The 19,930-nt window shown below is 51.6% G+C and overlaps 1 protein-coding gene across 5 annotated transcripts in view; it reads right to left on the bottom strand.

The window, feature by feature from the left end:
* Positions 1 to 3,446: 3,446 nt before the first annotated feature.
* The window catches only part of NAP1L4 (nucleosome assembly protein 1 like 4), a 49,916-nt gene continuing 33,432 nt past the window's right edge, over positions 3,447 to 19,930 (bottom strand). For 4 of the 5 annotated variants that reach the window (XM_036875941.2, XM_036875943.2, XM_057506724.1 and 1 more), the window contains exons 10-16: positions 17,167 to 17,306; positions 15,787 to 15,932; positions 13,528 to 13,550; positions 13,017 to 13,136; positions 10,359 to 10,388; positions 9,916 to 9,972; positions 3,447 to 4,580 (exon numbers count right to left, since the gene is read on the bottom strand). In XM_036875941.2, coding sequence (XP_036731836.2) covers positions 4,542 to 4,580; positions 9,916 to 9,972; positions 10,359 to 10,388; positions 13,017 to 13,136; positions 13,528 to 13,550; positions 15,787 to 15,932; positions 17,167 to 17,306 — 555 coding nt within the window. In that variant the 3' untranslated portion in view covers positions 3,447 to 4,541. Of the gene's footprint in view, positions 4,581 to 7,839; positions 7,874 to 9,915; positions 9,973 to 10,358; positions 10,389 to 13,016; positions 13,137 to 13,527; positions 13,551 to 15,786; positions 15,933 to 17,166; positions 17,307 to 19,930 lie in introns of all 5 variants that reach the window. The other variant, XM_036875945.2, reaches the window with a different exon arrangement.

Below are 19,930 nucleotides of genomic sequence, written 5' to 3'. Positions count from 1 at the left end.
GGGCTGCTGGCCGAGCAGGCTGCTAGCAGGGAGCCGAGGGGGGCCCAGGGCCCCAGGGCGTGCTGCTGGAGGTGGCCAGGCCTCCTCTCGCAGCCCATCCAGTGTTCCTGTTACTCACCAGGCACTCGGGGGGCAAAGGAGACAGAAGGGGTGAGGGGTGCTTCTGGGTAGAGGGTAGGTCAGAGGAAAGCACCGCCACCAAGCCAGGCTGAGGCTGAGCTCCACCCTCCACGTGCCTGGGCTTCCGCGGCAGGGCCTCCCGGCAGAAGCGCTCCCCAGGAGACGGAATTGAGCTGGCCAAGCTTGGCCCTGAGATGGCCTGGGACTCGCGCGAGAAGACCTTCAGGCCTTGAGGAGACTGCTGAGCACTTAGTTCCTGCCCCATGAAACAGAAACCATGAACCAACACAGCGAACGGGCCATGAGGGTAGGGCAGGGGCTGCGGAAGAGCGAGCACATGGACACGCCACCTGCTAAGCCGTCTGCCCACCATCACTGGTGTGGACCAGCCGAGTGACCTCGAGCCCCCTGCCAGGCCCTGGGTAGGGGTGGCCACAGCTCGCAACCTGTCAAGGGGAAAACCAAAGTAATTTAAGTGGAATCACCATAATTTAGAGGGCTTTTGACCATCTTCGTTGGGGTACAATTTACATGACCAAAACCAAGCTTCAGTCTCCTGCGCCAAGGCGGACCCAGGCCCGCTCCTTTGCGGGCCCTGCCATTGGCTGGGCAGGCTCTAGACGTCACAGAAAACAGGGCATCCACGTGCCCCCTGCACCTGGCTTCCCTGTCAAGGCTCTGGGAATGCCAGTGTTGCTGGGCCTACTGCTGAGGGCCATCCACAGTGGGGGTGCCATCACCCCACCTTTAATGGCTGACAGAAGCATCTGAACCTCCTGGGGAGCTCTTGCCTCCAGACCTCCCCAGGGCCTGGGGCAGAGCCGAGTGCCTCCAAGGAGTCGGGGTGCAGAGGCTGGTGTATGAGGGAGCTCAGAATTGGCAGCTGGGCTGAGTCAATGGCTCGGTTTTGAGTGGGGGTCTGAGTCTTATGCTGACGGCTGTGACCCGGGCCAAGGAAGGGGTACCGTACCAGGCCCTGTCCACCCTCAAACGGAACAAGGATGGTTCGCACAGTGGAGGCCATGGGGCTGGAAGGACGGAGCCTGGAACCTCTGCAAACATCACTGTGATTGCTGGGCCCAGAGGAGGCCCCAAGTAGGGGTTGAGGCCAGGGTGGGGAGGGCTGGCCATGGATCCCCCCGCATGGCAGTGGGGAGAGAGGCAAGAGAGTAGCTAGGCTCTGCAGTGGCCGAGCCTCGGCCCAGGAAGCTCCTGCACAGCTGGCTGGGCTGGTGACCACCCACAGCTGCTGCCGGTGCCCCTTCCTGGTGGGCTCCTGGCCACCCCATGACTTTCCAGGACAAAGAGCCCCTGCAGTTCCCTTCCCTGTAGGTCCTGGGAGCTGGGTGGCCTGTGCCCCAGATGGGTCCCGGGCTCTTCAGCCACTGGAGGGCCCTGCCCTGTGCCGAGACTCAGGGGTCCAGCAGGAGGCTGGGGCTCAGGGGATACCACCTGGCAGTGCCACCGGAAGGCCACAGCCTTTCAGGGCTTCGAGTTCAGCCTTGCCATGCCTGTTTGCCCGGGACAAGCACGCAATAGCCTAAGGGCCTGGGGGCTGCAAGCACCCAGCTCAGCAACGCAGCCCGGAGATGGTGTGGCTCTTGGTACACCCTTACCCGCAGAGGGAGCCACCCAAGAGCCAGGGAGGTTGGCCTTGTGCCCGCATCCCTCCCGCTGCCCCACTCTGTCGGCCACATTGCAGCTCAACCTGAAGAGCGCAGGAAGGGTTGTCAGTCTGATGCCCTCCCACCCACCCCCAGGCACCCAGCTGCTCTCCAGCCTCACATGCAGCCTCTTGCCTCCGAAGGTCATCATTGCCTGTGTGCATGGGCACACACCACACAAGGTCTGCCCGACCTGGCCCCACCAACACGTTCCAGAGGACATTCTCCCTTGGCACGCAGGTGCCAGGAAGCCCACTGTAGATTGTGGGAACTGACTCGACCATCTCCTGGGGAAGTGAGGGGCCCCTTGCTTTTGGCCACTCCAAACTGCTACAGTGCACGCCATCCACACACCATGCCCGAACACCAGGGCATGGGGTCCTGCCACAGGTCACTCCTCTTCTCGGAGCCCCACCAGCTTACACAGCTGACCCGTCCTGCCCTCTTGGCTCCCACCATGCTGAGTTGCCAACTGCTCACTGCTGAGGAAAAAGGAGCCACTCACTGACTTCAGCTCAACATTCTTAAGGTGCTGAGTGGCACCACTGCCTTTTAAGTGACCCTGGGTCCACCACCCACCAGAGACGATAGCCAGCAGCTGCAGAGGCCAGCGCTAAACCCATCCCTGCTTTATTTCCTGCTGTTAACCCAAGGGCATCATTTTGTGCCATTGTCCTGAACCTTTGTTACTTGTATTATGAAGAAGCTCATTCTGAACACCCCAGGGGAACGGACAGAGCTCATGGAGCCCCCGAGCAGTTGGGCCGACAGTGGAGGGCAGCTGCCTGCAGGTCCAGAGCCTGTCCTCAAGAGGGGCCACACAGAATGCACGGGGAACGGCAGTGTGCGGGCTGTTCTGTGCAGCCCACCCCTCCAGGGGTGCGCTTCTGTACATGTCTGCCCCTGCGCCCTTAGGATCCTGGTCTCTTCAGGAGGCCCATGCAGAGGGCTGCACCTGCCTCGAGGAGCTGTGCCCACCCTGGGGAGCTGCGCCCACAGGCAGCACTGGTGGGGGAGTCTCAGCACCTACTCACTCGGGCCCCTCAGGAACAGGGAATATGCTGGCTGCATAGCTGTCTCAATCACTAAAGACTTGTCCCTAAGCCTTGCCTGGCCCTTCCTGCCAAACCCACAGGCAGGCAACAGGTGGACTGGCCATGGGCTCCTGGGCTTCCTGAGGATGGCCTGCTTCTCCCCTGTAGGCTGGCCTCCCATGACCAGGCAGGTGCTCCTGGAAGGAGCCTCCTTCTCAGGAAGGACAGAGGCACCACTGGACAAGCAGCAGTGAGAAAGCAGACCAAACATGGCCACTACACAGTATGTTTCCTTCCTGGAACCTTCTGGACCTAAAAGGCACAGTTAAACAAACCCCTGAGAAGTGACTCTTGTCTGGGGGCAGGGGCAAATGGCCCACCCTGGGACCCCAAAACCACTTGAATGTGAGGTGGGCTTGCAGGCCTCATAGGCAACCTAAAGTAGCCTCCTCCTAAAAGTGGCTTCACAAGCTTCAAAAACAAAAAGGAAAACCAGAAGCCTGAAGTGCTGGACCTGCCTGTCCCTGGACCCACAGAAACAGCCCAAGAGGGTGGGCAGCCACACCTGTGAGCCACAGGGAGAGGAGCAGGCCCTGTGCCCCCCACAAAGACACTGCACGGCACTGGATTAGTTTCACAACTTTAATAGAATATTCTAACTATTCTGTACAAATTGAAACACCGTATTCAGTTACAAATGCATCATAAGGCTGAGCACTCTGCAGGCCTGGCCCCAGCACAGGGACAGCGCCCCTGGCTGCCACACACTTGGAAACCCCACACGCCAGCCAAAAACAGCTCGCTCTGAACCCAGGGCTTTTAAGATGAACGTGGGGCCAAGAAATGGGGAGCCACCTAGAGAAAGCAAGACTTGACGCTTACACACTGAAGGGCATGTGGCTCTTCCCAGCCAGCCTAGCCCCTCATCACAGAAGGCCGGCAAATCTGGTGCTGCCTGCAGCTCCGCCCTCCGAAGCTAAGCGTGGCCTGCGCGTCACAAGGACGAGCCCCTGCCCCCAGCAGTGGGCAGCGGGAAGGCGCGGTTTCCCTGTACGTGGCTCCACCTTTTCCTGCCCGAGTCTCCAGGCCTGTAGTCACAATCATGGTCTCAGAAACCCCGAGGACAAGGGGCAGGAAGCCCCAAGCCCTCAAAAGCATGAAAGAATAAATAAAAATGAGGCTGAACCTTTTACAAAAGCTCTTGCCCCAGGGCTGGTGTAAGGCGCTACCCTGAACCTGAGGGGAACAAAACCAGAGGAGCTGCTAAGGACACGGGACCCCGGGCCCACCCAGCTCTTCCAAGATGGTGCCTGTCAGCAGACCCTGCGGCTGGAAATGAGGGTGCAGGCTTTCTTCAAATTAAACAACCCAGCCCCACCACGGCGGAGGAACTGCTTCCAGATGCCCTGGAACCACATCCCTAGCCGCCTTTCCTTGGCGTTGCCTTCCAGCCCCTACCCTAATGTGGCCTGCGGGGCCCTCCTGGAGGCGGGGCCTACAGAAGTCCACAGAGCCGAGTCCAAGGCTGTGGAGGGTACTGGACTCAAATGTCCTACTTCTGAAATGCATTGATGTCGCCACTGTACAGGTTAAGCAAAATAATCAGGATAAAGAAAAAGTTAAAGTGAAATCATGCACTTAAAACAAGTTAGATGTGAGCACTGTCAATACGGTGATGCTGCAGCTGCCTACGGGGCGGCCACACGCAGGGCGCGCTGGCTTCCTACTGCTGTTTGCACTCCGAGGGCTGGCTGGGCTCCTTCTGTCAAGAGAAGACAAGACTTGTAGAGAACCATCAATTCTATCAACCAACAACAAAAAACGAGACAGTAATTTCACTCACTCTTACTGGAGAAACGGTTACTGCAAACATACTTTTAAAATAGTAACAAACAGTAAGCCCACCTCCCAGGAAGTGTCTCAGTTGGGCTGCCTTTTTGCCTAAAGACACACTTGTAATATGTTCTGATTCACAGTGGATTCAGTAGGAGGGTCTGGGGTTGCAAAGCTTAAATACATGTAGGGGAGCCCACATCCCAAAGCTCAGGGTGAGCCACATTCTGCCCACGGGGAAGTGCAACCCTCAGACGGGTGCCCCCAGAATGTCAATGGCCTGCTGCACCCGAATGCTCACAGGAGGGTAGCTGAGCGGGTGTGCCACAGACCCTACGTGAGAGGCCATCGCCCAGAGCTGCATAGCAGCCCAACCCACCCAGCAGTTGGCCCAAACAGGAATTGTCTTTCCAGAAAAGGTGTCAGGGAGAGACCATTTCCCCCACAGAGGAGACTTCCTTTCTGTAATCTGACAATTTATCTCATACCACCATGGATCTTGTGTGGAGGCCAACAACAGACTGAAAAGCTGGGAACAGTTTCATTAACACTTCTGAGCAAGTATATTTACTGTCAGTAACCTGTGATTTTTTTGGCTGCTAAGATTACAAATTACTCTGAATATGATCTGGCATGTCTATGGAGTCTAAGAAAACTGGCCCTACATGGTTCAAAAAACATCTGGGGTAACAACTGATAGCTTCTATGATCTAAGCTGGGGTTTTGATTCATTCTTCAGGAAACCACATTTAAGGGATGAAAAAACTGTATGTATAGGATACATAAAACCCAATCATCATTTTGGACCCTGGTCTAAGCTCTTAGTTTGTTAAGTGCTATGGACCCTCCAGGTCTGGCCCCAGCTATCCACCCAGCACCACCCAGCAGTGGGCCAACGGTGCACCACTCTGGGAGGGGGCCTGCCCCAGTATCTGCCTATCACACTCATCTGAAACACTGCCAAAAGGGTCAGGCACCAAAACGAGGGAAGCCTGGTTAGAAATCCTAGCCAAGAAAGATCAAAATTGTACTGTGTGACTTCAAGGGTAGTCCTGAAGGCAGCCCAGACAAGGGCCCAAGGGAATCAGATGCCCACACAAGGCTCACTGGGGAAGTGCAGGGGTGCTCTGGGCAGGAAAGTGAGGTGCAGCCTTTGTGGACAGGGAGAAAGTGTTTCCATAATTGTATTTGCAAAAAGGAAGTGGGTCAGAGAAGATGAAGGAAGCCTAGAAGTGGAGCAGGTGTACAGTCTTCACCTCCAACTTTGCATATGTGTCTATAAATCACGGTACCTAATACTACCTCCTGTAGAGCACCATGCAACTTACAACAGGCTGCCTGAGCACTGTCACCTATGCTTTTAAAGCAGGAGGATGTGTTATCCATCCATTTGGCTAAAGCAAAACCAGTACCCTGGGCGCTGACACCTGTGAGCCCTAAACACACCGAGCCGAAGCTGGGAGGGGACCTCAGAGCTAGAGGCGGGGCAGGAGAGCCAAGCAGCAGGCGCGGGGGTGGGGGGGGGTGCAGCAGTGGGAGGCACCTAGCTAACACAGAGCCCGGGAGCTCTGATGTGAACTCCACCACAGACTCACCAATGTGACACAGGCCTCAACAGAGCTGCGACTGAACCTGATGGTCCTCGGCTTTGTGTCACAAAGATGAATGGCAGCTCAGTCACTCCATGCTACTGGTCCCAAAGGAGAGGAGGTAGTGTTTCAAAGGCAAATAGCCAAAAGCTCACCAGTCACGGGACCATTTGGAAGAGTTTTAAGCAGTGACAACTACTGTGACAAGGGGTGAAGACAAGCCACCAAGCACACAGCTTCACACGGCCAGGGCCCTGGGGCCCAAGAGCCCCCCTGGCCACAGAGGGAACAGACTCCCGCCTCGAGCAGCATGGCCCTGCCAACAATGACAGCATCAGGGAGATGCTGTCAGTGCTGCTCAGGAGTGACAGCGCTGCTGTGGTCCCACCAGCAGAGAGGCCCTCACCCCCAGATGCAGGCCGAACCACTTAGGGAGGCTGCAAACTGCCTGGCCAGGTGGGGACGAGTGGGGATTTGGGAGGACTAAGCCTGGCTGATGATAAGCTCTTTACACATGAAGATGGGGGAATTAAAAACAATTAGATATACTTTTAAATATGCAGTAAAGGATCAGACCTGACCCTTTAAAATACACAAGGTCAAAGTTATATGTCCATTTCACCTAATTAAAATGTTTCCTTTAGCCAAGTCTGCCCACCCAACCCAACAGCTTTCTGTGGAAACAAGCTCACAAGTGAGCTGGGAAGGCCACGCAGGGCGAGGCCAAGGCATGTGGCCACTGTGGCCACCAGTCTGTGGCAGTACAACAGAGCCTTGGCCCGAGGGGCTCTGCTGTTAGAACCTGACTGCAACACAACACAACACGAGGTGGCCCTGCCGCTTCCTACTTATTCCTGGTTCTCTGGGATCTCCCGCCCCCATGCCCAGAAAAGTATCCCACAGAGCAGAGCCTTCTGAATGGCACAGCATGGTGGCCCTCAGGTCGGGACAGGTAGCCCCTGTAACCCACGGCTGGCCGCCCTTCACCCAGAGCTCTCCAGCCCCCTGCGGCAGCACCTCCTAAACATGGACACAAGCTGACACAAGTGGCTCTGAGATAAAAGATTCTGGCATGCCACAAGCTCAGTTCTCCCTTTATGACCTACTGGCCTGCACCACAGCTGAATTTAAAAAGCACAAACAACAGACACATCAAGGAAGATCACAGTGGGTGGATTCTCCTGCCGCGGCGAGTGGCTGACCTCAGCACAGTGGACTGTGTGGCACGGTCTCTGTGAGGACTGCTTGTCCACTGGCTTAAGTGGGCCATGCAGCGGGCTGCTGACCTCCCAGGGCCCTCTCATCCTGTCCTCTTCCAGGAGGGTACTCCCATCAATAAAAACATCACACCAGATACATCTTTGTTACTTGGTCAACAAGAAACACTAGGCTCGGCATGCAGGAGGTCAAATGCAGTTTCTGATGGTTGGCTTTACAAATAAACACACAACAGACACCTGCACAAGAACACTGCTCTTCAGAAATGCCCGACCAGCCTAGCACAGACCAATCTCTTCACTCGCAAAGGCACCACAAGGCATTATTACAAAGAACAGGTCAGAAGTTTGGAAGTTAGGGATGAATGGGATTCCACCTTACCTAGGATGTATGAATGACTAGACAAAAATTACACCTAAATGGGGAAAAAATTGAAAGGAATGGTCAGCGTGGAAGAAAATGAAATGCACAAAATTATACAGGAGGATACAGCCAGTTTCTCATGGTACAAAGAGGTCTGCAGAGTATCAACCTCCACACACCAGATGTGTGCCTGTAACACCCAGTCTTTCCTTCGGGTTCTCCTCTGCTTATAGACTCTGATGTGATAATTCCTTTTGCACAGGTTCATGTGAAGGAACAGAAATGCCCCACAACCCCTGAGGGCAGCCCTGGCACCTCACACCTTCAACCCACGTGCTCTTGGTCATTTCTCATCCACTCTCAAACCAAGGCAACAGGGTGAGGGCTTCAGGAAGGGTCAATACTGACAACTCTACTTTCTGTCAAGCTATTTGTGTCATTTGGTGAGAATGCTCTTCTGGCAAACAGACATGGGAGGAGACAGGAGGCTGGAGGAAGACAACAGACAGCAGCAGGAAACGACATGAGGGGGATGATGTGCCCACTGCAAGGGGACAGGCGACCCCGATACAGATGGTATGCTGAGTTTCCAAGTGGGCCCTGCAAACTGCCCCGTCTCTGCTCCAGAACCCAGACCACGAATTTGTGTGTCAGCAACCCCCAAGGGCAGGAGGACAGCCAGACACAGACTGGGGACCCAGGCACAGCAGACTAAGCATCAGCACCACTCAGGTCTGCTACCAATAGGCACTCACGGAGCTGAGCAAGGCGTGCTTTCAACACAGTCATCCTGTGATGGGCAGGCTGGTTTTGGAAAGATGAGCACTTCTCTGAGCTGATTCCCAGAGCAGTATTTACACGGCACACCTTAAAAGTTTTAAACCCATCTCCCATCCTTCCCCAGATGGAGCAACTGCTGTGAGCAAGCTTTCAGAGAAACATTTGGTGTTGACAGACTGATCACAGAACCAGGTCACCACAGTGACAACTCAGTGCACATTCCACTTCCAGCAAAGACGGGGAAAACAAACAAGTGGAGTCTAGGCCAACAGAAAGATGTGCTGCGACACGCCAGGTAACATCAGTGTTCGGACAGCCTGTGATGTACTTACAGTAACTCTAAGATGCAGGAGAGCCATAAACTGCATGCTGGCAAACACGAGTGATTTCTTATTACAGCCTTAGGACCACATTAAAGCAGTTCTGTACTTAAATTATATGTCAAATAGCAACGTGCCTTGATTTAAGCTAATCTCACTCCTTAAGTAAAAATCTAGACTTACAGGTGAAATTAAGGGGATTGCCCCACTAATTTTTCTCAGGCCTTTCTAAACCAAAGTTTTCTCCTTTAAATTATCTGCGCTATCTAGACATATCTTCTGGCCATTATCAGCCCAAATACAGCTGTAAAAGTTGCCTAATTCCATTATGTTATCCATTGAAACAAAGTATGAGTATGTTTTTTGGAAAAGGTGCAAAGTACTCAGAGGTGTGCTGTTAGGTCCTTTGCACATTTTCCAAAAATAAGCACAAAACACCAAAAAAAATTTCATTCCAAGAAAAAGTACACACTTCCAATTGTAAAATAAATAAGCAACCGGGATGTAATGTATAGCATAAGGAATATAGTCAAAATATTGTAACAACTTGGTATGGTGATAGCTGGTACTTAGAATTATCATGTATATAAATGTTGAATCACTGTGTTGTACACCTGAAACTAATGTAATGTAATACTGTGTGTCAACTACCCTTCAATAAAAAATAATTATCTAAAAAAAAAAAAAAAATTTCATTCATGTTGTCATTGGAATCATTATCTTAAAAATATTAAAGATCTGGAAAATAAAGCTGCTCTACTGACCAAGTTTATGTAAGTAAGACAGCCAGAGAAGGAGGTGGGGCCCATCTTGCTGCATTTTTATGTGGAGTCCTGTGGCATGGGACGAGTAGCTCCTTGTTCAGACACTTTTCTGATACACTCTTAAGTTTCCTTATTAGAGGACAACCAACACAGATTCCTAACCCCACTGCCTCCAAGGAAATGTCCATCACAGAGTGCACGCAGGCGCGGCGAGCGCCAAACTCACTCACCTTGGGGTTACTTTCAGCATCCTCCTCATCTTCCCCCTCCTCGTCGCCTTCTAAGTCCTGTGTCAAGCAGGAGAGAGAACCACCCGTGAACAGGCACAACTTCAATGCGCGCCCACCAGCCATGGACAAATTAAAGCAACACTCCGCTCTAGAAGGAAAGCCACCTCTGCTATCTGTAGCTGACTAATTCACTCCCTCTGGGCACTTAGAATTATTTCCGCGTAACTTTTTCTTACAAATAAGCCTGAAATCAACATGCTGCTGAAAAAGCAGACTGTTTGTCACATGATTATTTTCTAAGATGCATTTCCTAAGCCAGCACTATTATGGCAACTGCACAAAATAGGGCTGTGACATGGTTGGGGGTCCACCCACCACCCACTGCAGCCAAGCGCCCAGCATAGCCTCAGGAACGGGGAGGCTTCATAAGAGCAGAGCCATACCTCTTCTTCTCCTTCCTCACCTTCTTCAAACTGAAAATAAAAGGAAACATCATTTTAGGTTTTGAAACCAACATGGCAATCTGACCCCAACATAGTGCCCATCAGCTGCCCTGCTTGGCAGGCCTAAGGGTAGCAGGAAGCTGGGCTTGGTCTGAGCAATGGGCAGTGCCTGCCACTGCGCATCCCTGGGCACCAGTGCTGCAGGCCACTTCCTCATGAGCCTCACTGTGGAACAGGAAGCCAGGTATCTAAAAACCACTCAAAACAAGGACTAAGGATGGTGAGGGGTGCAGACAGGAGATGGGCAGCTCGGGTGTGCACTGGGTCCAACCGGAAAACTGGCTGATACAAGCGAACCAGCAGCACAATTTTGGTACACAGAGGAGTTGTGGTATCATTTTATATCCCACACATGGAGAAATATTCACATACTAGAAAGAAGACCTTGGTGTTTAATCTTTAAATTAAGTGAGAACTAAAGTGCATGTGGGAGAAAGCTGGCTGGCCTGCATGAATTCTCCCTGCCAAACGCCACTGGTCAGACTCTGAGTCAAGCTGCAAACATCAAAATAACACCAAAATCGAATCAAATGAGCCTTATCAGTATGGGCTGCACGACAGAAGGCACATGAAGGTGCAGTGGCTTTTTCTGAAAAATGTGTTTCTTTTTTGGGGGCTCCCACACGTTCCCTAGACAAACTCAAATGGAACTCTGAAGAGCCAGACACCAGCGTGGCCCATCCCATCTCCAACCCAAGGTCCAGCCTGCAGGCCCTCTGGCACTGAGCCACAGCCGCAAAGAGATCTGACTGTATCTCGGGTCACTTCCTCCCAAGCACCCACAGGCCTCTAATGGGCAAGACTTTATGGTGTCTTGCAGCCAACAAGGTTCTCACAGCATTTTAGGTCAGATCGGAACTAGCCTCAAAAGCAGATTTTCTGAGGACCCAAGTACATCATTACACTCTAAACCTGTCTTTTAGGGGAGCTCTACAGGGGCACATGGGGTCCTGCTTCAAAAGCATCTCGATCTCATGTAGAATGGTGGTTCCAAAGTGGAGGTGTGCAGTCTGCAAGATGAGCATAGTGACCGTGAGTGTGTGTGAGCTGACCAGACTCCCCCATGCACCTGGCCCCATGATAAGGTGCAGGGTTTGTGCACGGTCTCTTCTGCACCTCACCTCGCTAAATTCATCTTTACTCCAACACTTGCTGAGCCATTTTTCCAATAGGCACTATCCGGAGAGCTTGACAAGTCCCTGGAATTGCTATCATTCACCCATTTCACAGATGAGGACTACAGTCTGAGCAGGGTCCCCCTGGACCTCTGAGCCTGCTCAGGGGCAGCACTGCACAGAAGGTGTGATGAGTACACGTGTCACTCACACACACCAGGAGCGCCGACACTGCACGGACTGTAAATAAGTTAAGTAAGTATGCACAGGCTGCACATTCGAGCTCTTACATGATGGGTGTATCGCTGGAACAGCAGACATGCACTTTCTAATGTGTACAACCACTACATCTTTTTTGGCTAAATTAAGTAAAACTAAACATTCAGTTCCTCAGTTGCCAACAGTCTGCTGGTGTCACATGAGATCCATCCTACCACACTGGAGGGAGCAGCAGAGGCAGTTCCCTCACCACAGAAAGTCCTCCTGGACATTGCTGCTCTGCAAGTTGTTGTATAACCAGCATTTCCTACAACTTCAGTCTTAGTGACTACTCATGTGCTTAAGTGACCAACACTACTCGGAGTTGCATGTGTATAGTCTCACAGCCCATAGCCACCGCCCAGCCCAGAGATGGACAAGCCACCTTTTACGAGTTAGCTGGTCTCAGACTGCATAGCTCACACTGGGCTGGTCCCCTACTGATCAGGGACCTTCCGCACAATGGAGAGAGGTTGTGAGAAGCAGGCCTTTGCTGCCCAGGACGCTAAGCAACCCCAACCTGCTGGATCCTGCTGCCCATCTGAAGCCCCAGAGGCCTCCTGAGAAAAGAAACCTAGAAGCATGTGGGAAAACTAAGAGTTCTAACAGCAAGGGAGTAAGCATCACCTAGATGTACCTCCAGTAACAGGCTAGAGAGCAAGTGCATTTCCACAAGTCAGGATGACTCATGGCTTGGTTATGGTGGGAACTGTCTCAAGCTGAGCAGTCAGGGGATGCCTGGCTAGGCTGTGCTCAGGGGCTGTGCCCCCATGTTCTGACTGTGGAAGGGTCAGTCTCCTTCAAGCAGAGAGAGCATCGTCTACACAACCCCGCTGCTTTTCTGGAGCCTGGGCATAACATCTCTGGGACTGACAGCCAGCAGCCTAACATGAGTCAGCTCTGTGTAGAAACATGAATGAGATTTCCTCAGACTTCAAAGTCACCTGGAACTTACAGGCCTTCAGCTGGACAGTGAGCTCCGGGTCTTTAGAGGACACCATTCAAGCCACTGGATGGGGCTCGTGCAGGTGACCAGCACTCTGCCCTGGGATGGCCTCAGAGGCCCATGTCCCCCGGTTCTGGACCCTCCTCTCCTAATCTATGTGCCCCCAACACCAGGAAGCTGGCTGATGACCTAATACACATCTAGGCTTGGGTGTCCCAAGCCACCACTCTGTGCCACCAGAGGCGAGCTCCCGGGTGCAGCTCTCCCCAAGCCACATACATTGTCGTCATCCTCTATGGCCTCCCCGGTGAAGTAGAGCACAGCCCGCGGGACTATCCGCTCGCGAAAGAAGTGTCCAATTTCAAAGTCAGAGGCTAATGTGAACTCAGAATCTTCATCCTGAGGGAAAACTTAAATGTCAGCTCAGTTCAATGGAACACAGATCACATTCTTCCACCCACACCTTGCCCCTCACTTCCGGTGACTTAAGAGCACCGAATGCTGGCACTGCTGGGTGACAGCCACTCCCTTGGGTGAGCGGCATTAAGGGGACCGAAGGCGTAGGGAAGGCAGGAAGGAGCCGGCCCATGGGGCCCCAGAGTCCCATGCATGCAGAGCAGCAGGACGAAAGCCACACACGGAAGAGGTGCTTCGTTCCCTCACTAGGCAACAGGTACAATGTCACCCCGCGTTTTCAGGGAGTGGGAATGGGCTGAAAAGCAGGTGGCAACTACTTGGGAAATGAAGACTTAACAGCAACATAGGAAGCTCAATGAGACACAGATCTTACCAGTGATTCTCCGTCCCCAGAGGCTAGAAAAAAGACAAAACACAGCCAATTACACTGACTACCACAACGTCTGTAAAGCCCACATATAAAGTTCAGCTGGCAGATGAAAGAGACATTTCAGTGGGGTTTTCACGGGAAATCCCCTGAGCCCTGTGCCCCCAGGGACAGCCCCCTGCCGTGCACCACCGTGCTGAGGCCAGCCCCTCTGTGCCCCTCTCCCCCAGCTCCTCACGAGCTGAGCTTGCTCACAGACCCAGCTTGAGAACCCCAACTTTCAGAAAAGCACTTTACAGAAGGTGAAGTGAGGACAGGTGGGGAGGAATGTCAAGTGGCCGCTGTGACCACTCAGCGCAGCCACACTTCTAGTGTAGCTTTAACCCATGTCCTGCAAAACTACACGTGATGGCCCACTAGAGAAAGAGTCAAGTCTTTATGCCTCAGAAGTCCTTAATGTTACCGGGACACTGCACCTCAGCTGCGTTAATGCACACGTGTTTGGAAAGAAGGGACAGAATAAAGCGCTGAAAGGTTCTTCTAGCCAAATGGAAAATTCCTGGCAGGCAGGACGCTGGTGCTGCTGCTGTCTCCTGCAGGGTGTCACAGTCCCGCACTAAGAGCTGGTGCTCAGATTCGGTTTCAACACACACGCGGCCACATGACTTTGGTGCTGAACTAGAGCCCAACACTACTAAGCACAAAAGGAAAAAAGGGACTTAACCCATGCTCAACAAGGCCTAGTGCCACTCAGTGAGCAGATAATGCAAGTTCCCGATTTGAGAAATGTGTGCGAAGCCCCAACTTCCACCAGGAATTGCATGTTCACTCTGCCCTCTGCTCCCTGCCTCCCCATCTCCTTCCTGCAGCGCTATCCCCATGAGACAGCCCACCACTCCCTGTGGAGACCCGGATGGGTAAATACACCCGCCGGGAAGGGGTCCCAAGCATCACATGTTAAGCACCCCATAGGCTACTGAAGATTCAGGTTGGGGAACTTTGGCCTAGGGGTCAGGAACCAGCCCAAGGACTCCCCCCAATGCTGGGACTGCTCTGTGGATTTGAGGACAGCAAGGGCCCTGGCCTTGCCATCTTTTGTTTCCTTTGTTTCTGAACCCATCTCACCAGTTTTGATGTTTTTCTTGACCACCCCTCCCTGTCACCCTCTATTCGTTTTCACAGAGCTTATCACTCAATACTGTTTATGTGATTACTTTGAGAACATCTTTACTAAGGTGTACTTTATTACATACCATAAAATTTACTCATTTTTATCAGTGTAAAATTTAATAACCTCTGGTACATTTTTCTCCTGAGTCCACTGAATTCTATTTTAATTTTATTCATTATTTAAAGCCCACTTTTAAGACATCTTCCAACAAAGCCCCTTAGGAATCAAAAGCCTCTCTGCTTCATGGTGATCCATACAGGCGGCCTCCAATATGCTCAGATGACACTTCCCAAAGGGACTGTCCCCAAAAAAGAAATTTAAAAACTAAGTGTATGGCTGTTCTTATCACCCAAACCAATACACATCTGAATCTTCTAGGTTCAAAGATGAATTGCAGAAACAGGCACTGTGATAAGTAACAGACAGAGCCATGCAGGGTAGCTTGCTAAGTGAGGGTGCTGGGCTGGAAAATGGGCTCTGACCCAAGAGCGGAGCCCCTGTGGGATGGACAACCCCAACATTCACCAATGTTTCCTTATTTCAGATTGCTTTTGTTCACAGACAATAAAGAGAAAGTGCTTTTCCTCATATCTGTATTTTAACACTGCAACTGGTCTGGCCTTCACATTCTCTCAGGATTAGGAAAGTATATTAAGACATCAAATAATTTAATCTCAAAAGTAGCGGCTCAGCTTTTTACTAGTTCAAAGCTTCCAAGCTGTGACTCTTCCCTAAGTCTTTCGAAAATGGCCATCCAACTGCTTGTGTTTCTCACAATATATGAATTCCCAAAGTCATGTGCTCCATTAAGTCACACAGAAAACAAAATAAAACTGGATTTATGAGAAAGAGCAGGGCAGGCAAACAACTAAAGCTGTGCGAGTGTGGCCAGGGTGCAGCCAGGGGCATGGGGGGGTGGGGCGCCAAGAGCCAGAGGGACCCCTGCAGCTCTCAGAGCAACCCCTGTGGCCTGCACCCGCGCCACGGGGGCACCGCCCCCATGGGCCTCGCTGGCTGAAGGCCAGGACTGGACTCTGAGGTTCAGACTTACTCTATCCTCGTCCCCGATCAGTGTCCACACGCAGCTCACTCACCTTTCAGCGGACTGAAGAAGTTGAAAAACGAGTCATTGGGGACTTGTTTGGTGATTGTTCGCACAGTGCCTCGGCCCTTATGTTTCTGCTTTTTCTTGATTGTTTTGACTGTAACGTTCTTCCCCTTCTTCCAGTCAACGGTGCACCTAGAGGACAAGGCCACCATTACGATACACACTCCAGGAGAAAACCGACCACAAACCACAGCTCTACGTGTAATCTGGGGAACTGAAGAAAATCCACCTGCAAGCCAGCTCTGCAAGCACCCCTGATGTTCTCCTGAAGGCAGTTAGGAGAAGGGGCAGGGCCTGCGCTGTCCTGGGTGGGACACTGTCTCAAGTCTCAGACCCTGTGCCTGTGATAGCTCCTCGCCCCACTTCCTGCAAGGACTCTGCAGCGTCTTCGGTGACCAAGGCTGGACAGAGGTGCCCAGAATATGCCACCTGCTGCCCTGCACAGAACCTAGAGTGCCCTTGAAGTTGAAGCCTCCCACTCATGCACCCAAATTCTCAAGGCAACTAAGTGAGTGGGACAAGTTGGAGGAAGGAAATAAGTGGCCACTGCCAGCACTGGTGGCCAGTACGAAGAGGCCAATCCCAGGCACGCAGAGCGGGGTTGTCCCCTTGGCGGGGTCGCTTTTTAACTCTTTGGGTCACTCTGGACCACCAGGTACACCTCCAGCATCTGAATAACGTCTGCTGGGGAACACACCTGGAAAGCCAGGCCACCTCTCACCATGGCCACCTGGCCCGGGGACGATCTTCCTTCAGTACCCTGGCCATGAGCCCAGCAGGGTATTAATAAGCTCTAAGTTACTCACATGGAGAGAGTCCTAAGGATACATACTTGGGTCCAGTGAACAAGGATTAGTGTTGCAATTCAAGGATAAAACTATTTCCCAAACTGTCTCAAATAAGCCAAGAGGAATGAACTCTGAACCATTCTCTCCTTGGTGAGCTAGACACTGAAATCACCAAGGTGCTTGATCCAACTTTAAACCACCCCACCAATCTCCAAAGTAAGCCTCTGACCCACCGTCCTGCTCAAGTCATTCCTTCACTCAGCAAGTTACTTGCTGGGAGGAAATTTATCAACTCAATGAGCACAGCTCCATTTAAGGTGACCAGAGAACCCAATCCTCCAATAAATGAGGAAATCGGGCCACCAGCCGGAACGCTGGCACACACGACATGTGATGCATCTCCCTGTAGTGGCCATCGGATCCCCCAAAACAAAGACTCTGTAATTTAAATCTTTGTCTAGGGGACTTTTAAGCACACTAAAGACTTATTTTATTCCTAATTACTACGTTACTTGTCAAGTTTCAAATCATCTCCTGCTTTTGTTTCAGAAAAAGAAGTTGAAATGGCATTTCCTTACCCGTCACAGTCAACTATTTCAGGACCTTCGAAGGAAAAGGGGTCGGTCTTATCTGGTTCTGACTTCATCTTGTATGTTTTTGTCAACACTGAATTGGTAAAGTAGTCGTTGGGTTCAAAGTGAAACTCTAAAACAAAAGACTAAAAACAAAACCCAGGGTGAGTACCACTTAAAATCTACAAATAACTAGCAACAGAGTCTATGAACCACGGTGCCTACTAGGGGCCAGCTCTTCTCCAAGCGTGACGCAGGCAAACCAGTACTGACAAGCCCACTGGCTGCTGCCGCTCAAGAAACACTGGACCGTAGGAACAGCAGCACCAAGTTCAAGCACAGACAAGGGGTGGGGAGACCTGCGGTGGCTCAGCCCCGACTGGGGCGCTCGCCCTCCAAAGCCGCCTCTCCAGTGGAGGCTGGGCTCTCCTGGGGACCCTCCACCTCTCTGCCACCCCCTCCCTGAGGCAGGCAGGGGCTGAAGGGTCTGCCAGGAGAAGCTGCGCAGCAGTAGCCCACCCCTCTCTCCTTCTTCTCTGGACTCAGACACAACACTGCTTTCTTTGCCAGGCAAGACCCTGGCGCGGGGGTTGGGGGTCGAAAGAGGAAGTACTACTGGTCCCCTCAAGCCCCCAGGGGCAAACCCACCCTTCATTCACAAAGTGCTCTACCTGTGGAGAGACACGCTCAAGGGGAAAATGGACAGAGGGTGAGTGCAAAGTAATGTCCCAAATAAGATCAAATGGCCAAAAAGTAAAAGGTGTTCAGGCTCACAAATAATAAAATATAATGAAATGAAAAATTAACACAGAATAACCCCTTTCTACCCAAACTCACAAAAAATAATGTGTAGTACTGGCAGGTGTCATGGAAACTAGGAGAACCCATACACTGAAGTAGCTTTATGAAGGACAACCTGGCAATACCAAAAAGTTAATTCAAGAAACTTCTCTGTCATTCTATTTTTGAGGTGTTTGTGCTATTTGAGGAAAATACCTGGATGAATATATCAATATGTGCAAAGACAGTCATCTCAGCCCCATTTATAAAGGAAAAAAGACAATGTTGGTTAAGTGAATTATAGACAGTCTGTAAGACCGGCTCTGGGTTCAGAGAGTCTGGGTCAAATCCCACCTTCTGCTGTAAGTGCTGTGTGGTTTTGGGAAAGTTACTCAATGCCTCTCTGCTTTTGTTTCCTCATCTATAAAACGGAAATAACAGACATCTCTCTCTCCAGGGACTGACTTGAGGATGGTTTTATAGGCAATGCTTGCTAAATGTCAACTATTTCCATTTTTACTATAATGGTAAAACCAGCAACTGGAAAAAAATAAAAGGACTAAAGACAGACTGCTTCCACAAGGGGAAGTGAGAAAAGAGCTCTGCAAAGAAGGGGTGAAGGAAGAGGGCCATGAGAGCTTGGAAGTACAAAGGGGGTCAGAGGGTCAGGGGACAGTCAGGCAGTTTCCAGAAGGGATGGGGGCAGGATCTGGCCAGGTCTCTGCAACCCCCTTCCCAAGGGCAGTGGGGCCAGGGAGGAAGGGTGGTCGACATGTACCAATCACTGGTCTGGCGAAGTCGGGAGGGGAAGGCGCTGCAGGGGCTGGAGCACCCAGGGAAGCCCACACCATGGTTCTCCCACCCCACAGAGGGAAGGCAAGGGGGCAGTCAGTGGGGAGACGGCCACTGCTCCACAGCTGCTTAGGCTGTGACCACAGGATGGGCAGGCCACCCTGGGGGCTGGGCTGGGCTCATGCCACTCTTACATGTTGGTCCTTCATTATGCCTGACTTTTGTAGAGAGGATTATGTATTTTCTCCTTTCCCATTTCCTTTCCCTACCCTTTCTCTAAACCAAGCACGCCATTTCCTTTCTTCATATTTTCCTGGTTTTTTTTTCCTTCCCTTAGGCCTGTTTGGTCAAGATGACCCAACACAACTGGGGATCAATTAAGAAAGTGTTCGGCAGCCCACAGAAAAGGCCCCAAGGATGAGGAGCCCCATCCCCACAAGCTCCCCATGGCCAAGTCAGCCAGAAGCACCAGACAAAGGCCAACTGCACCCATCATCAAGTGTAAAAAGCCACATTAGGTGTCTTTTCTGGACAGCAAAGCAAGCACAGAGCTGATATCTTTGGCAATATTCATGCTGAGAAGCCTTGAGGTGGTCCCCACCCAACACCACCTATGTGTCCAAACGGACAACTCGAATCTGGATAAATGACACGTGGGGATTCTTGTGCTGTGGCTGCAGCTCTGCTCTAAGCTTGAAATTATTTCAAAATAGAAAAAGAGAAGAAGATATAGAAAAAAGGTTATTATTATTAAAAAAAGTGTTAAAAAATACTACCAGTATTATAAACCTTTGTTCCTTATAAGCCATCTCCTTTGACTTAGTAATTCTACAGAAAGGAATCTGAACTGAGGATAAAATCATGAGAAACTTGGGCTCTTCTGTATGCTGAGAATAAACGCCACAGCTCAGAATGGGGGGGTGAAGGGGCGTCCAGGGAGCGCTGGATCCAGGTGCGCCTTGAGACGGTGCAGGCTCAGATCCTGGCCACCCAGCAAGGCCTATGCCACCATGACACGAGCCAGGGGTGTCTTGCTTCCCAGTGTGTGTACACGTGGCATTCACACCACCCTGTGGGCTGTTAAGTGTGCAGCAGCACTGTGTCTAAAAAATGATGTGCATGCCTTAATGAAGAAGTATCTTAGTTCTAGAAAGTGCTAACCGTCTTCTGAGCTTTCAGCCAGTTGCAATCACTGCTC

The sequence above is a fragment of the Manis pentadactyla genome, chromosome 9 (assembly GCF_030020395.1).
Source record: "Manis pentadactyla isolate mManPen7 chromosome 9, mManPen7.hap1, whole genome shotgun sequence".
NCBI classification, from domain to species: domain Eukaryota; kingdom Metazoa; phylum Chordata; class Mammalia; order Pholidota; family Manidae; genus Manis; species Manis pentadactyla.
Note: the sequence above shows the minus strand (reverse complement) of the source record. Positions and strands in the feature narration are given on the sequence as shown.